Source organism: Xenopus tropicalis, chromosome 8, assembly GCF_000004195.4.
Source record: "Xenopus tropicalis strain Nigerian chromosome 8, UCB_Xtro_10.0, whole genome shotgun sequence".
Lineage (NCBI taxonomy): Eukaryota > Metazoa > Chordata > Amphibia > Anura > Pipidae > Xenopus > Xenopus tropicalis.
In genome coordinates this window covers 78,699,561-78,720,918 of record NC_030684.2, presented here as the reverse complement: position 1 = coordinate 78,720,918, position 21,358 = coordinate 78,699,561, and the positions used below count along the sequence as shown (strand labels likewise).

General features: G+C 38.0%; 1 protein-coding gene across 1 annotated transcript; it reads left to right on the top strand.

Annotated features, from left to right (window-relative positions):
* The first annotated feature begins 1,972 nt into the window (after positions 1-1,972).
* On the top strand, positions 1,973-18,000 carry LOC116406636 (cytochrome P450 2F2-like). The gene is made up of 9 exons (XM_031891061.1): positions 1,973-2,245; positions 5,121-5,283; positions 5,456-5,605; positions 9,364-9,524; positions 12,158-12,334; positions 13,168-13,309; positions 13,476-13,663; positions 15,769-15,910; positions 16,907-18,000. The coding sequence occupies exons 1-9, from the start codon at positions 2,075-2,077 to the stop codon at positions 17,086-17,088; spliced, it is 1,476 nt and encodes a 491-aa protein (XP_031746921.1). The 5' UTR covers positions 1,973-2,074; the 3' UTR covers positions 17,089-18,000.
* Positions 18,001-21,358: the final 3,358 nt, after the last annotated feature.

Below are 21,358 nucleotides of genomic sequence, written 5' to 3'. Positions count from 1 at the left end.
GGTGGAGTTCTTTGAAACCAAATCTTCAGTATAGTAGAAACTGTGTGATCGTGTGCTGCCTCCTCATATGAACAACCCTCCCTTTTTAGATGGGTCTCAGATGTGTGTAATCGTGTTGATGGAAGCGCATGGAATTAGAGAAAAACAAAAGCAAAACTAGTGCAATACGTACAAAACTTTCTTTGTGACTAAAACGCTAAAAGATTTTTAGCGTTCTAATTTGGTGCAAAATGTGCAAATATATTAAGTGAATAGAACAATCAAAAGTGCTTATATATCAGCCCAATGCAGTGTATCACACCCACACGATGTGTCCAAAGTAAATGCTCACCAGATTTAATTAAAATAAGAGCATGTAGAGAAGTCAATTCGGCTATTGATTGCAGTGCATCCTTAGTCCTCAGAGTATATGGAATGAAGAGGAATCGAAAATAGTATAAAATCGTTTAATATGTAAAATAAAGCCCCTGCACAATGCAGGCTACTTACAGTGTGAAGCAGTATATCAGACACATATTAAACGATTTTATACTATTTTCGATTCCTCTTCATTCCATATACTCTGAGGACTAAGGATGCACTGCAATCAATAGCCGAATTGACTTCTCTACATGCTCTTATTTTAATTAAATCTGGTGAGCATTTACTTTGGGGTGTGATACACTGCATTGGGCTGATATATAAGCACTTTTGATTGTTCGATTCACTTAATATGTTTGCACATTTTGCACCAAATTAGAACGCTAAAAATCTTTTAGCGTTTTCTAGAAACTAAAGTTTAGCATGTTTAAGCTGATTGAGGTTACTGAGTGCTAGAGGGGCATGGCACCTAGACCATTAATGTAAAAGACATACATTAAAGTGCAAACAGATAGTCTATCCTTGATGTTATTACTTTCCTGAGTATTACATGCAATTTAAAAATTGAGATTTTGACATTATGGTATTACTATCAACCCAAACACCCAAGCTTTCTAAAACGTTGGTTGCTTTGTCTGCCCTAGCCAGTGGCGTGGCACACACCTCTGTGAACAGTACAGTTCAGATGTTCCATTTTTTATTTGACGATTTAGCTTCTGCATCATGGAACCTTTTTCTTTACATTCAACTTTAGTCTAGTTTCTTTGGAATGGAAAGATATGTGAACAGGTACAGGAGACTGGTAACAATCTAGTACAGCATCTTAACAATTTGATCTATATAGTGGAAAGGGTTAATTGAGAATGACAACTATGGCACTATGGGTAAATTTTGTAGAAGGCTGGATGGGTATTTCTGATGTAGGTGAAATAAGCATAGGGCTAACTGAAGGCTAACAGAAGTGCAGACAAATACAGGTAATATAAGCCACAGGTTGCTAATGCAGTTCGCAAGCATAAATACTGTATAAAGAAATATACAGTATACAAACAGTTTTTCTTTTATTTCAAGGGTTGAACATTAGTAGCTTTTAGGACAAAATTCCTTAATGTCATTCAATATATTCTGGTGAATATACCGGTATATAACTGGCGAAAATCGAGAATCTGTTTTTGTGTGTTTTTATTATGCATTCATATTTTTACTGCATTTACTTTAATAATTACAGTAATTGTACAGTAATATTGGCCAGCTGCCATTACTCCACATTTCAATTGGGTTGTGTCCAATAAAAATGGCAATTATTGGTAAAACAACCCAATATAAATGAGTGTCTGTAAAATATACATGTAGAAGTGTTCAGACCAAAGTAGATCATAGCACATCTACTTTATGTGTTATTGTTCTTTGGTATATTGATTTTGTTTTTGGTATGCTTATTTTAATGCCAATATAACACTCTATACAGAACATAATATTCAGTACTGTCTTATGCATGACAAGTTTGTATCTCACAGATTTGTTTTTTAAATGAGTCTGATTTGGTGGCACACTACCAAGAGCAATGAACACTGACATTTAGGACAGTGGGCAGTGGGTTTCACAACAGTAATGTATTATCTCAGCTTTATAACAAACATAGTTTACTGGATGTAGGACATAAAGCAAAAAGCTGTTACGTTGCTGGTCTCCCTTTGTTCCAAACCTGCACAAGATGGAGTTCAACAGCACCTTGGTCTTATTTCTTCTCTTCCTTATAACATTCATGCTGATGCTGTCTAAGAAGAAGCACCGTGGGAGACTTCCCCCTGGCCCAGTGCCACTTCCATATATTGGGAACATGCATCAGGTCAAGATAAATGATCTTATCAAGTCCCTAGTTGATGTAAGTTTGGTATGGGATGGTGATTGTTCTGTAGATGTACTACCTTCTCAGTAATGTTATTGTATAATGGGGTACATAAGGATCACATTGGTACATTTTGGCTGTGTACCTGCTTTGTAGTAGTGTAAATATAAATGACTGGGATACCATGATGTGCACGTTTCATTGAAAAATTATGCAAAGTGCAAAATGCCGATGTGTTCTGGTCTGTAATGTGGATCTGTGAAGATCATAGACATTTTTATAAAAGGGTATTACCATTCATGCTGGTTGAGCTGTATTATATTTGTAGATGTTGTGAATGAGTGAGTTTAGATTAGCATTTCCTGTAAAGAGTATCTGTTCTGCACCTATGTAGACTGCAGCAACCTGTATATTAGATTTGTTGTCTAACCAGGACATTAAGAACTGTGCATAGGAGTGTAATTACTTCTTGCCTGTACATGTTGCAGTTGTATATTTAAGGTGCAAGGCTATCCTACTACTACCTTGTCTATATAGAATATAGTAAATGTCATTGTCTGCACTGTTTTCATTTTGGTCATGTTCATTTTTGGACTGTTCAATTGGTAATGCAAAAGAATCAAGGCAATTTAAACTGAAGAATCCATTTCTGTGAACCTTACCTTTTAACATGAGCTCCATGAATAGGGCTTGTGCTGAACATACTTTTTGCCAATTGTTTAAATTATGAAATATGCATGACTTCTGTTATTTCTGTCACTAAGGGCTGAAGCACACGGGGAGATGTGTTGCGGGCGACTAATCTCCCCGAAATGCCATCCTACCAGTGAGACTGTAAATTGCCAGTGGGATGGCATACGCGGCGCCGCAATTTCCCTGAGGAGAGGAAACTTTCACGATTTCGGGGAAATCGCGGCACGGCGACTAATCTCCCCTTGTGCCACAGCCCTAAACAAGAATATGTAACTATATGAGCAATGGAGAACCTGATAAAAAATAATTAAGTGTCCACTAAGAAGCCTCTGATAATGAGCTGCTCAAAGGCTGCTGCTTAGAGAAGGGAGGTGTTTGTTTGTTCAATGGTAGATAAAAAAAACTCTGAACAAATTGTTCAGTTTATAAAGGAGGAGGGGTGAGGATGTTTGTGAAACTCCAGGTTTCAAAGTCAAACAGGCATAATGCATTTTTAAGTCTTGATTATTGAGTTAATTTTCAGCAAAGGTGTTTGGTATACTGCACCTTTAAGGGCCATTAATGACAGTCTTTCTTACTATTGATTCCAACCCTTAAAAAGATAAAAACCAGTACCAGTAGTAAAAACCAGTAGCTACTGAATGCTACTTTCTAATATCAATACCGCTAAAAAGTATTAAAGAAGCAACAAGCAAAGAGCAGTGATGTCTCTCCACTGCCATCTCTGGAAAGTTGTCAGATTCTGGAATCATGAAAATATATAGTGATTTTAAAAATATATTGGAATTGACTTCCTATGTGTGTAACTTTCCATTTTCAAATCTAAAAACAATAAGGCAGTAACTAAAACTGCAGCTTTGAAGGAATCCAACCACCTGACTGCTGCTGCATGCATGTGAAACACCATAAGAAACAGACATGCCAGAAAAGAAATTTAGTGGGTCTTCAAAAAGATAATGGGATAATGATCTAACCTCCTTCCTTGAAATATCTCTTCTTCCCATCAGCTTGGCTATGAGCAACATACTCTGATCGCCACATAGTTTTGTTAGAAAATCTCACCATCACCAAGTTTACCTTTGGCTGAAATAATGTGTAAAATTGTATTAAGTATGAAGTAGAGGGGTAAAAGTATACAAAGTAAACTGACAAAGTATATAAATATATGAAATAATATTATTTGACACCAGCATTCTATTAACTGGAAGCCATTGACCTATAATCAACTGTTCCCAGGAATGGCTATAGGATCCACAGAGAATTTTTTAACAACATTATTATTAAAATGCAATTCTGGCCCATCATGAAGAACAGAGCACTGCCTTACAGTAAGTATATATATATTGTGACATGCTGACGGCCTGTACACGCAATTTTGGGGGAATTAGCAATGGTAGGCAGGCAGGCATGCAGAGGATCTGGAGCATAGAGACAGGGACACCAAGTCTTCAGGCAAAACTCAGGTTTATTAAGGGCCCATTCTTCCCAACAGAAAGACATAAGTTCATAAACAGTTCAGTGTTATGATATGTCCCTCTTTCAGGGTTCTCACCTTCCAGGGTTGGTTCCACACTCTGGAACACTCAGGCTTCACAGTAAGCCTTGCTGAGCCCTCTCAGCACTCAGTCTTTTGGTCAGAACTCCCTCTGCTCCCTGGCAGTGGCAGGTGGCACCCCCAGCTCTGGGAGTTCCTGACACAGGCAGCCCTCCTGCTCTGTGCCCTGCTCTGAGAGTGACCTTCACTCAGTCAAGGTTCAATTCCAACTCCAACCCTCTGTGTAAATCACACAACCCTTTTATTGGCTGCTCACCTGCAGCCTAATTAGGCAGCTCCCTACAGCTGGCCAAATCAAACCTTAAAGGAGATTTACTCCAACACAGCATTACCTGCTGTAAAACCAGGCATTTTACCTTGGGCCATTTGTATCCCACCTTAAACACTGGTGGAAATACACCAAATAAGGACCTTTCCCATTGCATCTCTCACAATATATATATATATATATGTGTGTATCAGCACTGGCTCACATGTAGCGGGGAATTGCATTAAGGACCCAGAGTTAGATATATTGCAGCTATAGCCACAGACTTGATACAGTTCTCTGCAGCAGGCACATTTTTAACTCAATACAGTTGCAGTCAATAAAGGAACATTTACATACAAGGCTTTTGTTCAGTATTTAGTTCAGAAATTACATTATACCTCTGCTTTTTATAGCTAAGCAAGAAGTACGGGCCGATGTATACTTTTTATTTGGGTTCACGCCCTACTGTGGTGCTGTGTGGGTACCAGATACTGAAGGAGGCTCTTATTGACCATGCAGAAGAATTTAGTGGAAGAGGAGAATTCCCTGCAGTTCAAATGTATAGCAAAGGAAATGGTAAGCAATATGATAAAACTATGTTGACCATGTGACTGATAAGGGTGCTAAATGTTGTGTATATATAACTTTGGAAACAAGTAGTCTATCCTGAGCTTAACTTTTGCTTTTGCAACCATTCACTTCCTTCTATACAACTGTGTACTTGATCATTTTTTTGTTGTGTTTTCAGGTATTGTATATGGTACAGGAGAGAGATGGAGGCAGCTTAGGAGGTTTGCTATAACTACACTAAAGAATTTTGGAATGGGGAAGAGAAGCCTGGAAGAGAGAGTGAAGGAAGAGGCACAGTATTTGATAGCAGAATTCAGAAATAGTGAAGGTATGTGTAAGATTAGAGACCATGTTAAAAGTACCTCTTCTACATATTTTTTTCGAGAATAAACTTATATTATGAGTTTTTTATAATGTAAGATTGTGTTATGCAGAGCTTTAATGTAATATTATGCAATAGCACTTCACGCACACACCATCAATTACAGGGGGTTTGTAGTCATAGCTACAGTATGTATAGCAACTGGTCACCTGTTTTCAGAGTAAACATCTTATTGGTTGCTATGGGCCACTGCACCTAGGTAAATAATGTGCCTTTTATTACTTATGAGGGAGAGATCTAACAGATCAATCTGTTTTTTTTCAAAGACTTATATTAATATTTGCAGACAGGATCACCTCACCAAATATTGCTCATCTGCTGCTCCACTCTTTAAGTATATTTAAACATTAGTTATTAAAATCAGTTGTTCACCAACAAGGTCCTTTATTTCTTTGTCCCCCTAATATTCCTACTCTGATCTTACACAATTATGATGATACCCTTTTTAGTTACAACAATACTTTCATGATTTTAGCATTCCATCTCATTAATTCTCTTACCTATCCTGTTAATTAACAGAATGTTATTGTCTCTTTCTCTGGTTGCTTTAGCATTTCTGCACCATATCCCACTCCATGGGGGGAATTCACAAAAGTGGAGGGAGCCCTTTTTTGCAGTAAACGTGGTGGAAACACTGGTGGAAAACACTTTCTCCAGATTCACAAACAGAAATCTGCCTAAATTCCGACTCAACCGCCACTTTTCCGTTTTTGGTGAAAGAAAGACAGTTTACAGACACTTTTGTGAATTTGTCATTTAAACAACATTTATAAGACGTTTTAACAAAATTTTTTCCCAACATTTTTCCCCGACATTTTCAAAATGGAGTAAAGCTCAGTGTAACTCCAATTCTAAGCTCTTCTGTTTTGTTTTACCAGTCTCCATTTTTCACCTCTGGTAGGGGCACCATTATGGGATCATTAACATATTAATGGGGATTAGCAGACTATTGTTAGAGGACAAGTTTCTGTCTAACCCTAGAACAATATGTGCAAAAAGCCTCATTAACATTTTATAAACAAGTAAAACACTGATTAAAAAAAGTTTAATTTATATCTTATATATAAAAAGTGTTTACCTCACATTTGCATTGTTATGCTAGTTTTAGCTTTATCAATGAGGAAATAATAACATTTTGTGTGAATATATTGTAAACATTTTTATTAAAAGGAAAAGTAAAGCCTCCCAGGCAAATTTTTAGTTTTAGCAGCAGTGCCCCCTCTTTAACCACTTCACTGACATTTGCCCCAACTTATCTGTGCCCCCATAGCATGTCCAGAACTACAGAGTTGATTGACAACATTGGTCCCCCACCTGTTCCCAGCAGCCATCTTGGTGATCAGCAAACAGCACATGCACACTGGCCCCCACACTGGGATATTGGGGTACAGGGTTGGACTGGCCCAACAGGGCACTGGATAAAAACCCAGTGGGTCATAGTCCTGTTTTTACTGGGCATGTTGGTGTGTGGGCCAGATTGCTATTGACCAGTAATGAGTAGGGGCTAGAGGAGAAGGTATTTACACCCTTAAATCTTGTTACAGAAGTGGAATTACACAGAAATATAGAAAACATTAAAAAGCCCAGCTTGTCCTGAAAAAAATAATGTATAGTTTCCCTGGGCAAACTAAAATTACCTCTCAGGAAATGCCCCAAAGTGAAATGACAAATGGTAAATGAAATGCAATATCCTGCTGGTAAAATCCTTACCCCAAGGTTTGTGTAGCTGTGGGACTGGGTTTGATGGCACCGACAGATTTACTAAGAGCTAAAGGCAAATTCATAAAAAAATGTCAGGAAAACGACAAAATCTGAAAACTGTCTGTTTAAAAGACAAATTCACAAAAGTGGAGATAGATGTTTGTGAATTACAACACTTTTGTGAATTCCCCCTCTAGTGTTTGCTGAGCCCGTGCCTGCCTGTGCCCATAGTTATGTAGCAGAAGGCAGCGGCTCTGCTCTTCTACACCAGCAGAGAATACACCCCATATACCATTTGCCTAATGGTGGAGCCACACAATCAATTGCTTATTTTTTGCTTGTTTTTGTGCATTGTGTCTTTATTCCACAATGGCCTGGCTTTACTTTGTGAAAATTAAAGTTGTTTGACCACATTAGCAGGCACAGCTTTTCTGAGGAAAATCTATGGCAAAAAAAAATCCACAGATTACTAATGTAGCCATGATGTTTTCGTTTTCAATAGCAACTTAGCCATGTTTATCATTTCTACAGTTTGTTTTTATTTGTTGTTATGTATTGCTCATTGTTTGTGCACTTCTATAAAAAGCCATTGGCATTTTATAAGTAAACAATAAATTGCTATAAAACTCTGTATAGGCTTGGCATTTAATCGCTAACAAGGTATATCTGCTGTTGTAAGCAGATAAAGTCATTAAGTCAGCCAACTGAGTTTGTTTGCTTAGCAAATGAACAATTATTCAAAGGAATTGCTTTTAAAGGAGAAGGAAAGGTAAAAACTAACTTAGCTTTATCAGAAAGGTCTATGGAAATACAGCCATAAGCACTCACAGAAATGCTGCGCTGAGTCCTTATCAAAAGAAACACAGGATTTCTTCTCTCCTTTTTTGTAAACATGTTCTTAGGCTATCTAACTTCCTCTCTCAGAAAAATCCTTCATTCCAAGGGCCAGAGTCTACACAGTTCTCTCCCCTCTCCTGCTCCCCCCTCCCATATGAATTAATAAAACTCACTCCCCCCACCCTTAGTAATGTAATCTGAGCTATAATTTCTAAGCTGCAAGCAGAAAGCTATGAAGACCAAGCTAAAATGGCAGCTGCAATCTTAAACAAACAGAGGGCGCTTCTAGGCTGTTTACTCAGGTATGGTAAAGCTTTCTACAGAATAAATATAGTGTTCTAGGTGGCACTAACGTGGCAAATCTATTGGCAGTAAAATGCCAAAATGACTTTCCTTCTCCTTTGAGCTTATGCTAAAGATGATGCTGGACTTCACGTTCAGTATCAGAATCTGTCATACAGCAATGTTTGTATTAGTGGTGGCAATCCAAGGAAGATATTATTCACTCTTGCACCAGTCATGTCTTTGTACCAGGGCTCAGGGTCAGACTGGGCCAGTGAGACAGCATGAAACACCCGGTGGGCCCCAGCCCTTGTGTCCTGCCCAACTCTGAGTCAGGAAGTTTGGGTGTACCCAAAAAAATTTGCTAAAAAACGAACCCTCAGTCCTACCAACATGCATGAGAATGAGACTTAAAGGTAATGTCAACAATTGTACATAATCCCTTATTTAAACTCATTTAAATGTCATTTCTCACAACTGCACTTAATTTACATACTTGCCCACTGAGGTCATTTGAATGCTTTTAATCTCAATTACTTTCTGCAGATCATACATTGATAAGTGGGGGTAAAGAGTATTAATATTATTATCATCCTTTATATAGCACTTACCCATTTACAGAGCACTTTACAGAGATTGTTCATTATGCACATCAATCTAGGCTTGAACTGAGATTCAAAATAGGTCCTGGCATTTCAAGTACACAGAGGCCCAAACCCCCCTCCCCCACAGGCCCAATAAATAGTGACTGTCTGTGGCATCTTACAGCAGCCCCTCTGGCATTTGCCAGAATCCACAGATTGCCAGTCCAGGCCTGCATCAGTTCATGCCAGTAGGAAACCAATGAGCACCTGAGAGTAGACTAATGGTCAGTCTTTTGGCAGGGGAGCCCTTTGACCCAACATTTGGCTTTAGCTCAGCTGGTTCTAACATTATCTGCTCCTTGGTGTTTGGAGACCGATTTGACTACCGAAATCCAGAGTTTTTAAACTTGCTGTACCTGATTAACAACAGCTGGCATTTGATGAGTTCCACCTGGGGCCAGGTAAGTCAAACTCTCATCTTTTTTTTAAGTAAAGTAATATAATACAATATAATAACTGTACAAATTGGCACACCCTATCTCTGCAAAGTGCCCCCAACCAAGTTATGGGCTGTGAGCAAAGCACCATATTTTTTTGTTTGTTTGTTTGCTCACAGTGTACCTTGCCTCCCCTGAATTGCATTTGTCAGTCTCTCAGGTGTAATGTTTTGCTCTAACTGAATGCCACTTCATCCAAGTGAGGTAGGATATTTGCAAGACCCTTCTTTGAACATCTATCATAAAGCAAGGAACGAGCACCAGTTAATTCAAGGCACATCTCTGCTCAGAGCAGGCATTACATAAAAGGCTTTTTTTTCACCTGTGAACCCTGTGCTTTATACGCTGGTTACATGGATTAGATTTTCAGTTCAGGGCCCAGCACACATTCTGCCCTTACTGTAGGTAGAGGTGCAAATGCTTTAGGTATGGGTGCCATTTTGCACCTGTTGGCAATTACTTCCTACCATTTATAAATTAGACCTTGTTTATGTAACCCATGCTTTTCTTTCCTTTCATTTTTGTACTATAATACTGCATAATAGTATATCAGTAGTAATAATTCAAATCAATTGGCTGTGTTTTTCTTGAAGACATTTTATACATCATAGCATAATCTGTTTATCATAATCAGCATGGGATCAGAGATCTCAGGAAGGTGAGGTCTTTATTGTATTAGCATGATTAGAGCTTTGAGGCGTTATTAAACCTTCCAGGGAGAGGTGCCAAAACAGCATTGTACATTGTACATCATTATTTCAGGAAGATCTTTGTACAAGTCATTCAGAATTGAGAAAGCCAGTTGGATGACTGGCAAAACATCTTCAAGAAAAACACAGCAAGTCCAGTTGATTTGACTTATTACTACAGATAACATGACCTGGATGAATGAGATCTTCACACTGCATAATAGTAATTACACACTTCCTAATAACCATATTGTAGTCTTTCTTAGGTTAACATATATACACAATTTTTTACACAACTTTTATTGTCCTGTTTTGTTATTCAGCTCATGGCACACAGGTATTTGTCATCTCTGCAATTGCAAACAAAATGTGTATAGAGAGCCCCTTCCCAATTATTAGAATGACAAACAATAAGGCTAATCAGGGGGGAGCACGAGACAAAATACAAAATTTCTGCAAAAAAGTGCTTTTATTTTTATGCTATACACGACATGTTTCAGACCCCTTTCGTGCACTTTATCAAGTGTATCACTTGATAAAGGGCACGAAAGGGGCACAAAAGGGGCCCGAAACATGTCATGTATGGCATAAAAATAAAAGCACTTTTTTTGCAGACATTTTGTATTTTGTCTCGTGCTCCCTCCTATATATATTTTTCCATTGGACCTTGGGCATAACTATTATAGGGAAAGTAGGGACTATTATAGAATATCTGCTAATTGTAGTTTTATTGTACAAACTTCTAAAATCATTGACAACATTAAACTCTTGAAAAAAATATATTAGCTCTTCTGCATTTATGGTGCATTTAGGGCCCCAACTTGTTTTAGGTCAATTGGTGCTCCCTATCTTGAGTTTCTGAACGACACACAAGCAAGTGGGTATCCAACTTTGATGCCCACATACAACACCCCCCCCCCCCATCAAGTGCTTCTCAATGCAAACACATTTGCTCTGTACTTGTTTGAGAAATGCAGGCCTCTGTGATCCAGTATGGAGTGTAAAGATCTACATCTAATTTCTAATTGCATTTTGTGCACTTTTTTGCCCTGTTAAAATGAGGCCATAGGAATAATAGGTTAAAAAGTATGTGTTTAGGATAGGAAGGTGAAATAGAGCTGCAAGGGCACAGATACCTTTTCTCAGGTACAAAAGCAACTAGGACTGCCTCAGTAGGTGCATATTAATTGGGAAAAGTCTGTATTCTCAAGCAGCAACAGCCATTATTATCAAAGTAGTATTTTGTTCATCACAGCTTTGAGCTCAGTGACCACAAACACAAATTTACCATAACCTATCATACTTCAAATTTATTATTTTGTTTAAGTCCATTGGCGTTTCTTCTTCTTCAGCATTAGATCTAACAATAGCTAAAGCTGGCCATATACTGTAAAATTCACTCATTTGCCAAGGTCACCAAACAAGAGGATCTTTCTCTCGATATGCAGACCCAAGGTGGGCCATATCAGGCAAATTACGATGGGGCTATAATCTGTCGGAGCAAGGGCTGCATATATGAGCCGATGCTGTCCTTGATCTGATGGGAAAATCCAACCTGCATGATTGACAGCTGCCCAATTTTTGGCCCAGGTGTTGGTCAGGTAGGTCTGTTAGAGGGCCAATAGCAGTTTAAATCTGCCCCTGTATGGCCACCTTAAGTCTAGTCTTTGTCCCATACAGCAGAAAAGGATTTATTTTGCCAGAATGAAATGGAAATATTCATAAGACTGCCTGAAAATATAATACCCCATGAAAGTACAAAAAGCAGCACTTTAGATATGTTAACAGTTTTCAATGGAATATCTCATATCCTATTACCATTGGAGAAAATATGAAAACTGACACTTTACGGAAATCTAAATGACATTAGAAACTTGCTAATGTAGTACCTGTTGTCTCTTCTTGCAGCTGCTCTTTGTATTCCCAAAGATCATGCAGTTAATTCCAGGCCCACACAAAAAGATATACAAGAATTATTTGAAACTGGGAGCATTTGTAGCCAAGAGGCTTAAGATGAACAAAGAAACACTTGACCCCAACAACCCACGCGATTTTATAGATTGTTTCCTCATCAAAATCCAGCAGGTAAAATACTGTGCATTTATATAGCTTACTTTGATGATAAGTAACAAATACATTGCCACTGCATGGATGCAACTAGTAGGCATCTATTTAAAGGAGAAGGAAATGGAAAAACTAAGTAAGCTTTATCAGAAAGGTCTATGTAAATACAGACATAAGGACTCACAGAAAAGCTTCATTAAGTCCTCTATCAAAAGAAACATAGGGTTTCTTATCTTTTTTTGTGTACACATGCACTTCCTCTCTCAGAGTCTGTGCAGCTCCCCCTTCCCATAAAAATGCATAAGAATTTACTCCCCATCCCATCAGAATGTGTGATCTATGCTACCTGCCTCAGGAATCTACAGAGACCACTCTAAAATGGCAGCTGCTATCTTAAACAAATGGAGGGAGCTTTTAGGGCTCTTTGCACAGATATGGTAAAGTTTTCTGCAGAATAAATGTAGCATTCTAGCTTGCGCTAATGTGGCTAATATATTGGCAGTAAAATGCCAAAATGACTTTCCTTCTCCTTTAAATAGCACCAGCAAATTATGCAGCACTTTACAACTTAAACACACACAAATATATCATCAGGGTCGGACTGGAGTGTGGAGGGCCCACCGGGGCCCGCGCCCATAGCGTACCCCCCCCAGGGCCCCCCCTAACCCCCCTCGCAGGGCCCCACCTAACCCCCCTCGCAGGGCCCCCCACCCGACGACCTTCCCCGAGCGCATAAATATAACGCATCGGGGCAGGAGCGTTCGGGCAGGCCCAGTCCGACCCTGTATATCATAGATTAGTCTATGTATACCTCTTGATTGAAGTCATGCAAATATCTGTTTTCTATATTGTAGGAAAAGAAAAACCCTGACTCTCATTTTAACTATGAGACAATGCTGAAGACAACAGTAAATGTGTTTTTTGCTGGGACAGAAACAGTGGGATCTACATTGAGATATGGCTTCCTAATTTTACTGAAGCACCCAGAAGTAGAAGGTAACTCTTTTGAAGAGACTGTTAAACAGAAAGGAAGTAGCCACTGCCTTCAATATAACTTCATATTGTTAGTCTCTCTCACATTAACCAGTTGGGCCCCTAAAAACAAAAATATCATGCCCCACAACACCCTCTTACAGAAAACTGTTTTATCTTTTGCCTTTAGAAAAAGTTCAAGGAGAAATAGACAAAGTGATTGGCCGAAATAGAAGCCCGTGCATGGATGACAGAAGCAAGATGCCTTACACTGAGGCTGTTATCTATGAGATTCTGAGATTCGCTGACATTGTGCCCATGAGCGTCCCACATACTGTAACTCGGGATATTGAGTTTCGGGGCTATACTCTGCCAAAGGTACAATTTAAGGATACAGCCATCCTCACCTGGAAAATACATACATCCATCAACCTTTTTCCATTCAAGTATTTTAGTCACACTTTATGCATGTTAATCTAATTAATTTTGAGCATTTAACATAATCTTTAAATTTCTTGTAACATGAGAATGCTGCATCGCTTAAGAACAGGACAGTTTGTTTTAGAACTAACAAAGCCACTCCCTGGACAGATTTGCACTGCACCTTAATTAGAGAGCCCTCATTGCCAACAAGTCATTCAACTGTTATGAAATAATACACTTGTGCTGGCTCAGTTCTGTACTTTTAAAATCCATTTTATACCATTTGCCAAGAATCTATCTCAAGTATAAATCTGTATTTACCTAGATCAGTTGTGTTCCTAGGCTTTGAATGGAAAAATGTACATGATTCAATACTAACCACACAAATAATCCAACAAAACTAAACTAATTCTCAGACATTTGCTATGTACAGTATGTTCTTTTAAAGCTAATACAAATATAAATATGTGGTTGCAGATTTATCAAAATGTGAGTTTAGAGCTTAATACATAAAAACTCACCCACTCTCTATTCATTCCTATGGGATTTTTAGAAGTGTATTTATCAATGGGTGAAAGTTAAATTTCACCCTTTCAAAAATGCGATTGTAAAAATCCCATAGGAATAATTAGAAAGTGGCTGAATTTTTTTGTGGTCAACTCTAATCTCAAATGTTGATAAATCTACCCCTAAATGTATACAACATATAGCATTCTTCAAAAATAAAATCTGTATCTGTACAATTATATACCCATATTAAAGGATAGTTCAGCTTTGATTTAACTTTTAATATGATATACCGTATATACTCAAGTATAAGCCGATCCGAATATAAGCCGAGGTACCTAATTTTACCTAAGAAAACTGGAAAAGCTTATTGACTCGAGTATAAGCCTAGGGAGGAAAATTATTTTACTATGGGGCTAGGTTAAATACATAAACAGCATGGAGTTGGAGAGAGAAAAGTTTGCCTCATAGTTTTTATTGTTTAACCTTTTATTATTATTTTTTTTTTAACTGTCAGTTTAGGAAGGCTAAGGAAGCTGCCATACTGAGTATCAATCCGCACATCACTACCTCTCATATAATATCACATAGTACATATTCACTGCCAGTCTTACTGTCCACTACCATTTTCCTTTCACTTCATAAGGAAATGCTTGGCAGAATAACAGATTGAAATCACATTACAAGAAGACATTAACAAAGATTTGGGAAGCCCTGCCATTTGGGAAGTACTTGCCATAATGCTGTGCATCTCCTGTACGCACTCCCGTCCTGCTGTCTTCGCTCCTCTGCATGTGCTCCCAGCGTTTAATCGTGCGCTTCAATCCTACGCTGTGTGCGCTCCCTTGGTATCAGTGATTCATTCCAACGAGCGCGCTTCAATCTAACTCAGGTCCCTTTCGATGCAGACGCGTATGCACGTACGCAAGCAAACACGCACGCGTCTGCTGAAACCTAGAAACAGCCATCAGCACGCGCGCGCGTTTGCAAACGTGCGTGTTTGCTTGCGTACGTGCATACGCGTCTGCATCGAAAGGGACCTGAGTTAGATTGAAGCGCGCTCGTTGGAATGAATCACTGATACCAAGGGAGCGCACACAGCGTAGGATTGAAGCGCACGATTAAACGCTGGGAGCGCACGCAGAGGAGCGAAGACAGCAGAATGAGAGTGCGTACAGGAGATGCACAGCATTATGGCAAGTACTTCCCAAATGGCAGGGCTTCCCAAATATATATACTCGAGTATAAGCACATTTTTGGTGCTAAAAAACTCGGCTTATACTCGAGTATATACGGTATGTAGACCAAATTCAAAATCTATATGGAAAAATAAATTCCCAGTGTCAAGAACAGGCCATTTTATAACATACTAAAAGTTAAAAATAAAGGTGAGGTGAACTATTTCTTTTAAATAGAGATACAGCTGCAGATAAATATAGATACAACTGCACTAAACTATTAGAGATAGAAAATACAGGAACTATATTTTTAATTCTTTTCACAAGCACCATTAAAATTCCATAATGAACACTTTGTGTGTGTTTTTCTTTTAGGGTCTAAATATCATGCCCTTGATCTGCACTTCCCAGTATGATGTTACAAAATTTAATAACCCCGCCTCATTTGACCCTGCTCACTTCCTAGATGAGAATATGGATTTCAAGAAGAATGAGGGTTTCATGGCATTCTCAGCAGGTACAAGATACCTTTTTTTTTTTTTTAGAAAAAATGTTAACACTTTTCAGTAGTATTTGTAGAAACTCATGCTAAAGATTTGTCTAAAGAGAAACTAGTAACATTGGTTAGCAAGCAAGGTGTGATGTTAAGTGGTTACTGTACTTAGTAAAAGTCATCTCCAGGTGTAAGTGTGATTTAAAGTAAATAGGATATTGCTGGGTTAATTCTGAGAGTTAATTAGAGTGATGGCAGAAGAAAAATAATGTAAAATAATTGTAATCAATGAAAGGCTAAGAGGGTCAATTAGCTCTACAAAAAGGAGCTTCAGATAAATAGTAGTAGCAGATAAAGATGCATATATATATATACAGGTATAGGACCCATTATCCAGAATGCTCGGGAAAAAGGGGTATTTCCGTAATTTGGATCTCCATACCTTAAGTCAACTAAAAAATCAATAAAACATGAATTAAACCCAATAGGATTGTTTTGCATCCAATAAGGGGTAATTATATCTTAGTTGGGATCAATTACAAGGTACTGCTTTATTACTACAGAGAAAAGGAAATCAGTTTAAAAATTCTGAAGTATTTGATTATAATGGAATCTATGGGAGACAGGCTTTCCGTAATTCGGAGCTTTCTGGATAACGGGTTTCCGGATAAGGCATCCTATACCTGTATATATATATACATACAGCCCCCCCAGCAGCCACCAAATAGTGTCTGCCTATGGCATCTTACAGCAGCCCCCAATCTGTTTTTTTTCTGGCAAATGCCAGAGGGGATGTTGTAAGAGACTATAGGCAGTGGATATTTAGTAGGCTGGTGAGGGGCCCTTTAGGCCTCTGTGTACTTAAAATGCCAGGGCCTATTTTGAATTCCAGTCCAGGCCTATAGTCCAGTAGAATGATGTACACAGTTATTCAAAGACTACTACTACTGCATGATGACTGTTGTAAAATCGGGTTACTTTGATTAAACTTTATGCTAAAATTTCTTACTGTTTTTAAAGGAAAGCGAATCTGTGTGGGTGAGGGACTAGCTCAGATGGAGCTGTTTATATTTTTTACGACCATCCTACAAAACTTCAAGCTGAAACGACTAATGGACCCCAAAAATATTGATATTACTCCTGAAAGCAGTGGCCTAGGAAACATTCCAAGACCCTACAAACTGTGCCTAATCCCTCGCTAAAAAGAGTATCAGGAAATGTGGCGGTGATAAAATAGTTTGGATATGAACTAAATGTTAAAAAAAGTTTCTTTTATGCACATTAAATGTTTTTATGAACAAAGCCAATAACCACCATTATATAACTTCTTATGAAGTAACTGAAAAATATTGTTGAGTTAATCCATTATGTTTATTTTACTTTATGGGTTAGCTTTGTTACAGGGAAAGTCTAATTTATGCCCTATAGAGGCAAATGATACAAGCTGCAAATTATATATGAATCATTATGTCACCTATGGTAGAGTTGTTTAAGGTTTAAATGTTTTGTTTTGGTGGTATTTGCAGTTTTGTAACCACAACAACCATAAAGCCAGCAGCAAATTTCAAAATATTTGTAACCACAGCTCATCACATATAAATAGGCTGATGTCTTATCAATCAATCAATTCTTTATGGACAAAGTACACAGCAGTGATCAGCACATAGACTTGTTCTCACCCAACAGAGATGTTCAATTAAAAAAGTAAATATAGTTTAGCATATTTAATAACATAATTAACACATATTTATATTGTTATCAAATTGCCAGTCTATTAATATATTTGTGCCTATACCTACACCTACTTTAGGTGTATACACACTGTGTTATTGTCGGCTATATTTAACTACTCTTTTACTAATCAAATGTCCAGTCACCTGGGTCAAAGTGATCGTATCTCTAAATTGATTCTTATTTTTTCCCACAATTGTTTTTTTCTGTGCAAAAAAAAAAAAAAAATGAATGGGAGCCATCCAAGGCAATATTTTTGCAGTCCTTTTACGTTGAAGTATTCAAGTTTTTAAAGTGATGTAAAATTCATGATTCAAAGTTTTTGTGGGGTTTTGGTGTCTGCATTGTTTGCGCTTCATTAATAAAAAAGGAAAAATGTGTTATTGGTTCTGTTTATCACTTATCATTCTACTCAGGCCCTCTCCTTTTCATCTTTCAGCCTGTCAACAAAACAATTGCTTGGTAACTAAGGTGAATTGGACCATAGCAACTAGATAGCTGGTGAAATTTTAAACTGGATATCTGCTGAGGCTAAATGTAATTTTCTCAGGATACTTTTCATGTCATACTATGAGTTATTTTAAAACAAACAGGCCAATGTGTAAAACTGTCTTGGTAATATATAGTATGATGGACAACATAAATGGTTAATCTACCAATATTTTAACGCTTTTTTATGAAACAGAGGTTAGGAGCAACATACATATTCTTGAGATTATTACTATACCCTATAACATTTAAGCAGCTCTTATAAGTATGAGTAACCTCTCTTCACAGGGTTACTTTCTGAGGACCTACCACCGCACACATGTCATCCCCAAAATATTCCCAATATATCATTATCCTTTATCTGGAGAGGCAGCTCAATATTCTCAGAATTCTTCATTTTACACCATACCTTACAAAACCACACATTTAGCATTTCTGTTTGCTGTCTTAGAATGTATTCTGACCTTCTTCTTCTTCTGGGACAAAAAACCCGATGAGCACTATGTCAATCAGTTGCCGACTTTTTTCCCAGAAGTTGGGAATGATGAAAGTTGCAACACGGAGTTTAATTAAAAACCACCAAACTCCTGTAAATACAGTAATAATGAATGGTGCAATGAAGATTGACCATATAGTTCATACTGACAAAAACATCTTATTAATTTTCCCATATAAATAGATTAAAAGATATGAATATATTAGTTTAAACAAAAGTAATGGCCAACTCCTTGGTTCCCTGTAGTGTTCAATAAAAATGGGTGCCATCCCTGTGTTGTTGAAAGGCATTTTTGTAGCTGTTCCCATAAACATGCTAAGGGGCCCATTTACTTACTCATGAACGGGCCGAATGCGTCCGATTGCGTTTTTTTCGTAATGATCGGTATTTTGCGATTTTTTTGGAAAATTATCGCAACTTTTTCGTTACCAATACGATTTTTGCGGAAAAACGCACGTTTTTCGTAGCCATTCCGAAAGTTGCGATTTTTTCGTAGCGTTAAAACTTGCGCAAAAAGTTGCGATTTTTTCGTAGTGTTAAAACTTGCGCAAAACGTCGCGCCTTTTAAGTTTTAACGCTACGAAAAAAGCGCAACTTTTCGCGCAAGTTTTAACGCTACGAAAAAATCGCAACTTTTGGAATGGCTATGAAAAACTCGCGTTTTCCAAATCGTATTGGTAACGAAAAAGTCGCGATAATTTCAGAAAAGTCGTAAAGGCGCCGAAAAAATCGAAAAAAATACAAAAAAGTCGCAAAATGTTCGTTTTCCAATCGGAATTTTTCCAAATCGGATTCGAATTCGTGGGTTAGTAAATCAGCCCCTAAGTGTGTTTAAGATACAGTGAATAATGTGATACTGCAGAGAATTTATCCTTTGTCAGTCTTAGAGGAGAAGTTGAACTCAAAGAGAAGTCAAGCTGGAAGTGCTGTTTTCCAGCAAATCCCTGGCCACATACTCTTTCTGGGCATAGCCTGTGCTGTCCTATGGCATAGAGAAATGTGCATGCGAACACCTCCATTGCACTGTGGGAGCCATAAAAAAAGAAGAGGCGACGTCAGCCATGAATACATTTACATATCAGGTCAGAGATTCTGATGGGGAAAACAGGCAACGGTGCTTGCACTGTTCTTATTTTATAATAGCCTTTGGATTGTCACACCCTTAAAATGTGGCTTAATGTACTTAAGTATAAGTACTTTATGTGCTCACACCCACATTTCATTCATGCTTATTAATGTAGAAATGTTTAAATGGTAAGAGGAAATTTCCCTTTGGCCTATTACAGTACCTATAGGTTTCTGCTTTTTTGGTTGCAGTCTAATAACCCTGGTGGTGGGACCCTTTCTGAAGTCTATTTTCACTCTATCATCACATTGTGTTCAACCATGCTAAAGTAAGAAATGGTTTGTCCAGGAAATAAGCAATTACATCACAAATGCTGATCATGGCATCATCATGGTTGTCCCCGTCTTGATAAATGAAACCCTTGTCATTTTTACACCATCCACACCCACTGCGCTCTCTCGTCTTAAACCTTTCTATCTCGCTGCTCCTTACCTCTGGAACTCTATCCCTGAATCCCTCCGTAGGGAACACTCACCCACTCTCTTTAAGAAAAAGCTCAGCTGTTACCTTCTGGAGCACTAAAACATTATTTTGCCCAGTCCTGCGCTTAAGGGCAAATGCCCATACCTGGTGCACTCTTACCTTCCAGTTTGTGCCTGTATGTTACCCAACCACTTAGATTGTAAGCTCTATGGGGCAGGGATCTCCTTCCTACTGTGTCTCATACCACATGGCACTTATATATATATATACATATATGTATTTATTGTATTTATTATATCACTTGTCCTCCCTGTGTGTAATTTTGTATTCTGTAAGACTGTACAGCGCTGCGTACCCTTGTGGCGCTTTCTAAATAAAGTAATACATACATACATACATATGTCTGATTCATGTTATATTTATAGATCTGGATCAATAAAAAAGCCATTGTGATGTTCAAATCTGCAAAATCTGTACAGTACAGAGTACAGAGTGAACTTCAGACATAATAAACAAATTAATTAAAATGAACCTTCAGACCAGTTCACCTTTACTACAATCAGTTAATAACAGGGGTTTAATCTTTCAGCAGCTCTATGGGTTTCCTATTAACCTAATTGCTACAAAAGAGTTTTAACATGTACTTGTTTTGACCTTTTCCCAAAAATGGTAAGGTAGACAAAGTAAACTGGAGGCACCTACCCAGGAAGATTGATCTGGTCATTAAAGGGACAGTATACCCCACTTTCTAACATGAGCTCAATGAATAGGGCATGTGCTGAACATATCTTTGACGATTGTTTTAATCATATAAAATCTATGGATTCTGTTATTTCTGGCACCAAACAAAAATATGAAGCCATTTTCACTTTAGTACTTCCGGTCACTTCCTGCTCCCACAGAACATCACAGTTACTGATAAAACGAATGAAGTGTCCAGTGTGAAGCCTCTGATAATGAGCTGCTAAAGGGCTGCTGCTTAGAGAAGGAAGGGGTTTGTTTGTTCAAAGGTAAATAGGGAGCTCTAAACAAACTCTAAACAAATTCTGATACAGAGCAATACAGTACTGGCTAGCAAAGTATGCAAAAGAACACCAGTCTCTAGTTTTTTTTATTTCATGTTTGTCCTGTGACACAGCAAAATCTAGTTAGAAATATATTTTACATGCAGGGAGGAGTACAACAAAAGTATAATTATAGAGCAGAC

Coding starts and splice junctions, on each gene's coding strand:
- LOC116406636 (XM_031891061.1), top strand. CDS start 2,075: ATGGAGTTCAACAGCACCTTGGTCTTATTTCTTCTCTTCCTTATAACA. Junction 2,246..5,120: donor TTATCAAGTCCCTAGTTGAT/GTAAGTTTGGTA, acceptor TGCTTTTTATAG/CTAAGCAAGAAGTACGGGCC. Junction 9,525..12,157: donor TGAGTTCCACCTGGGGCCAG/GTAAGTCAAACT, acceptor CTCTTCTTGCAG/CTGCTCTTTGTATTCCCAAA.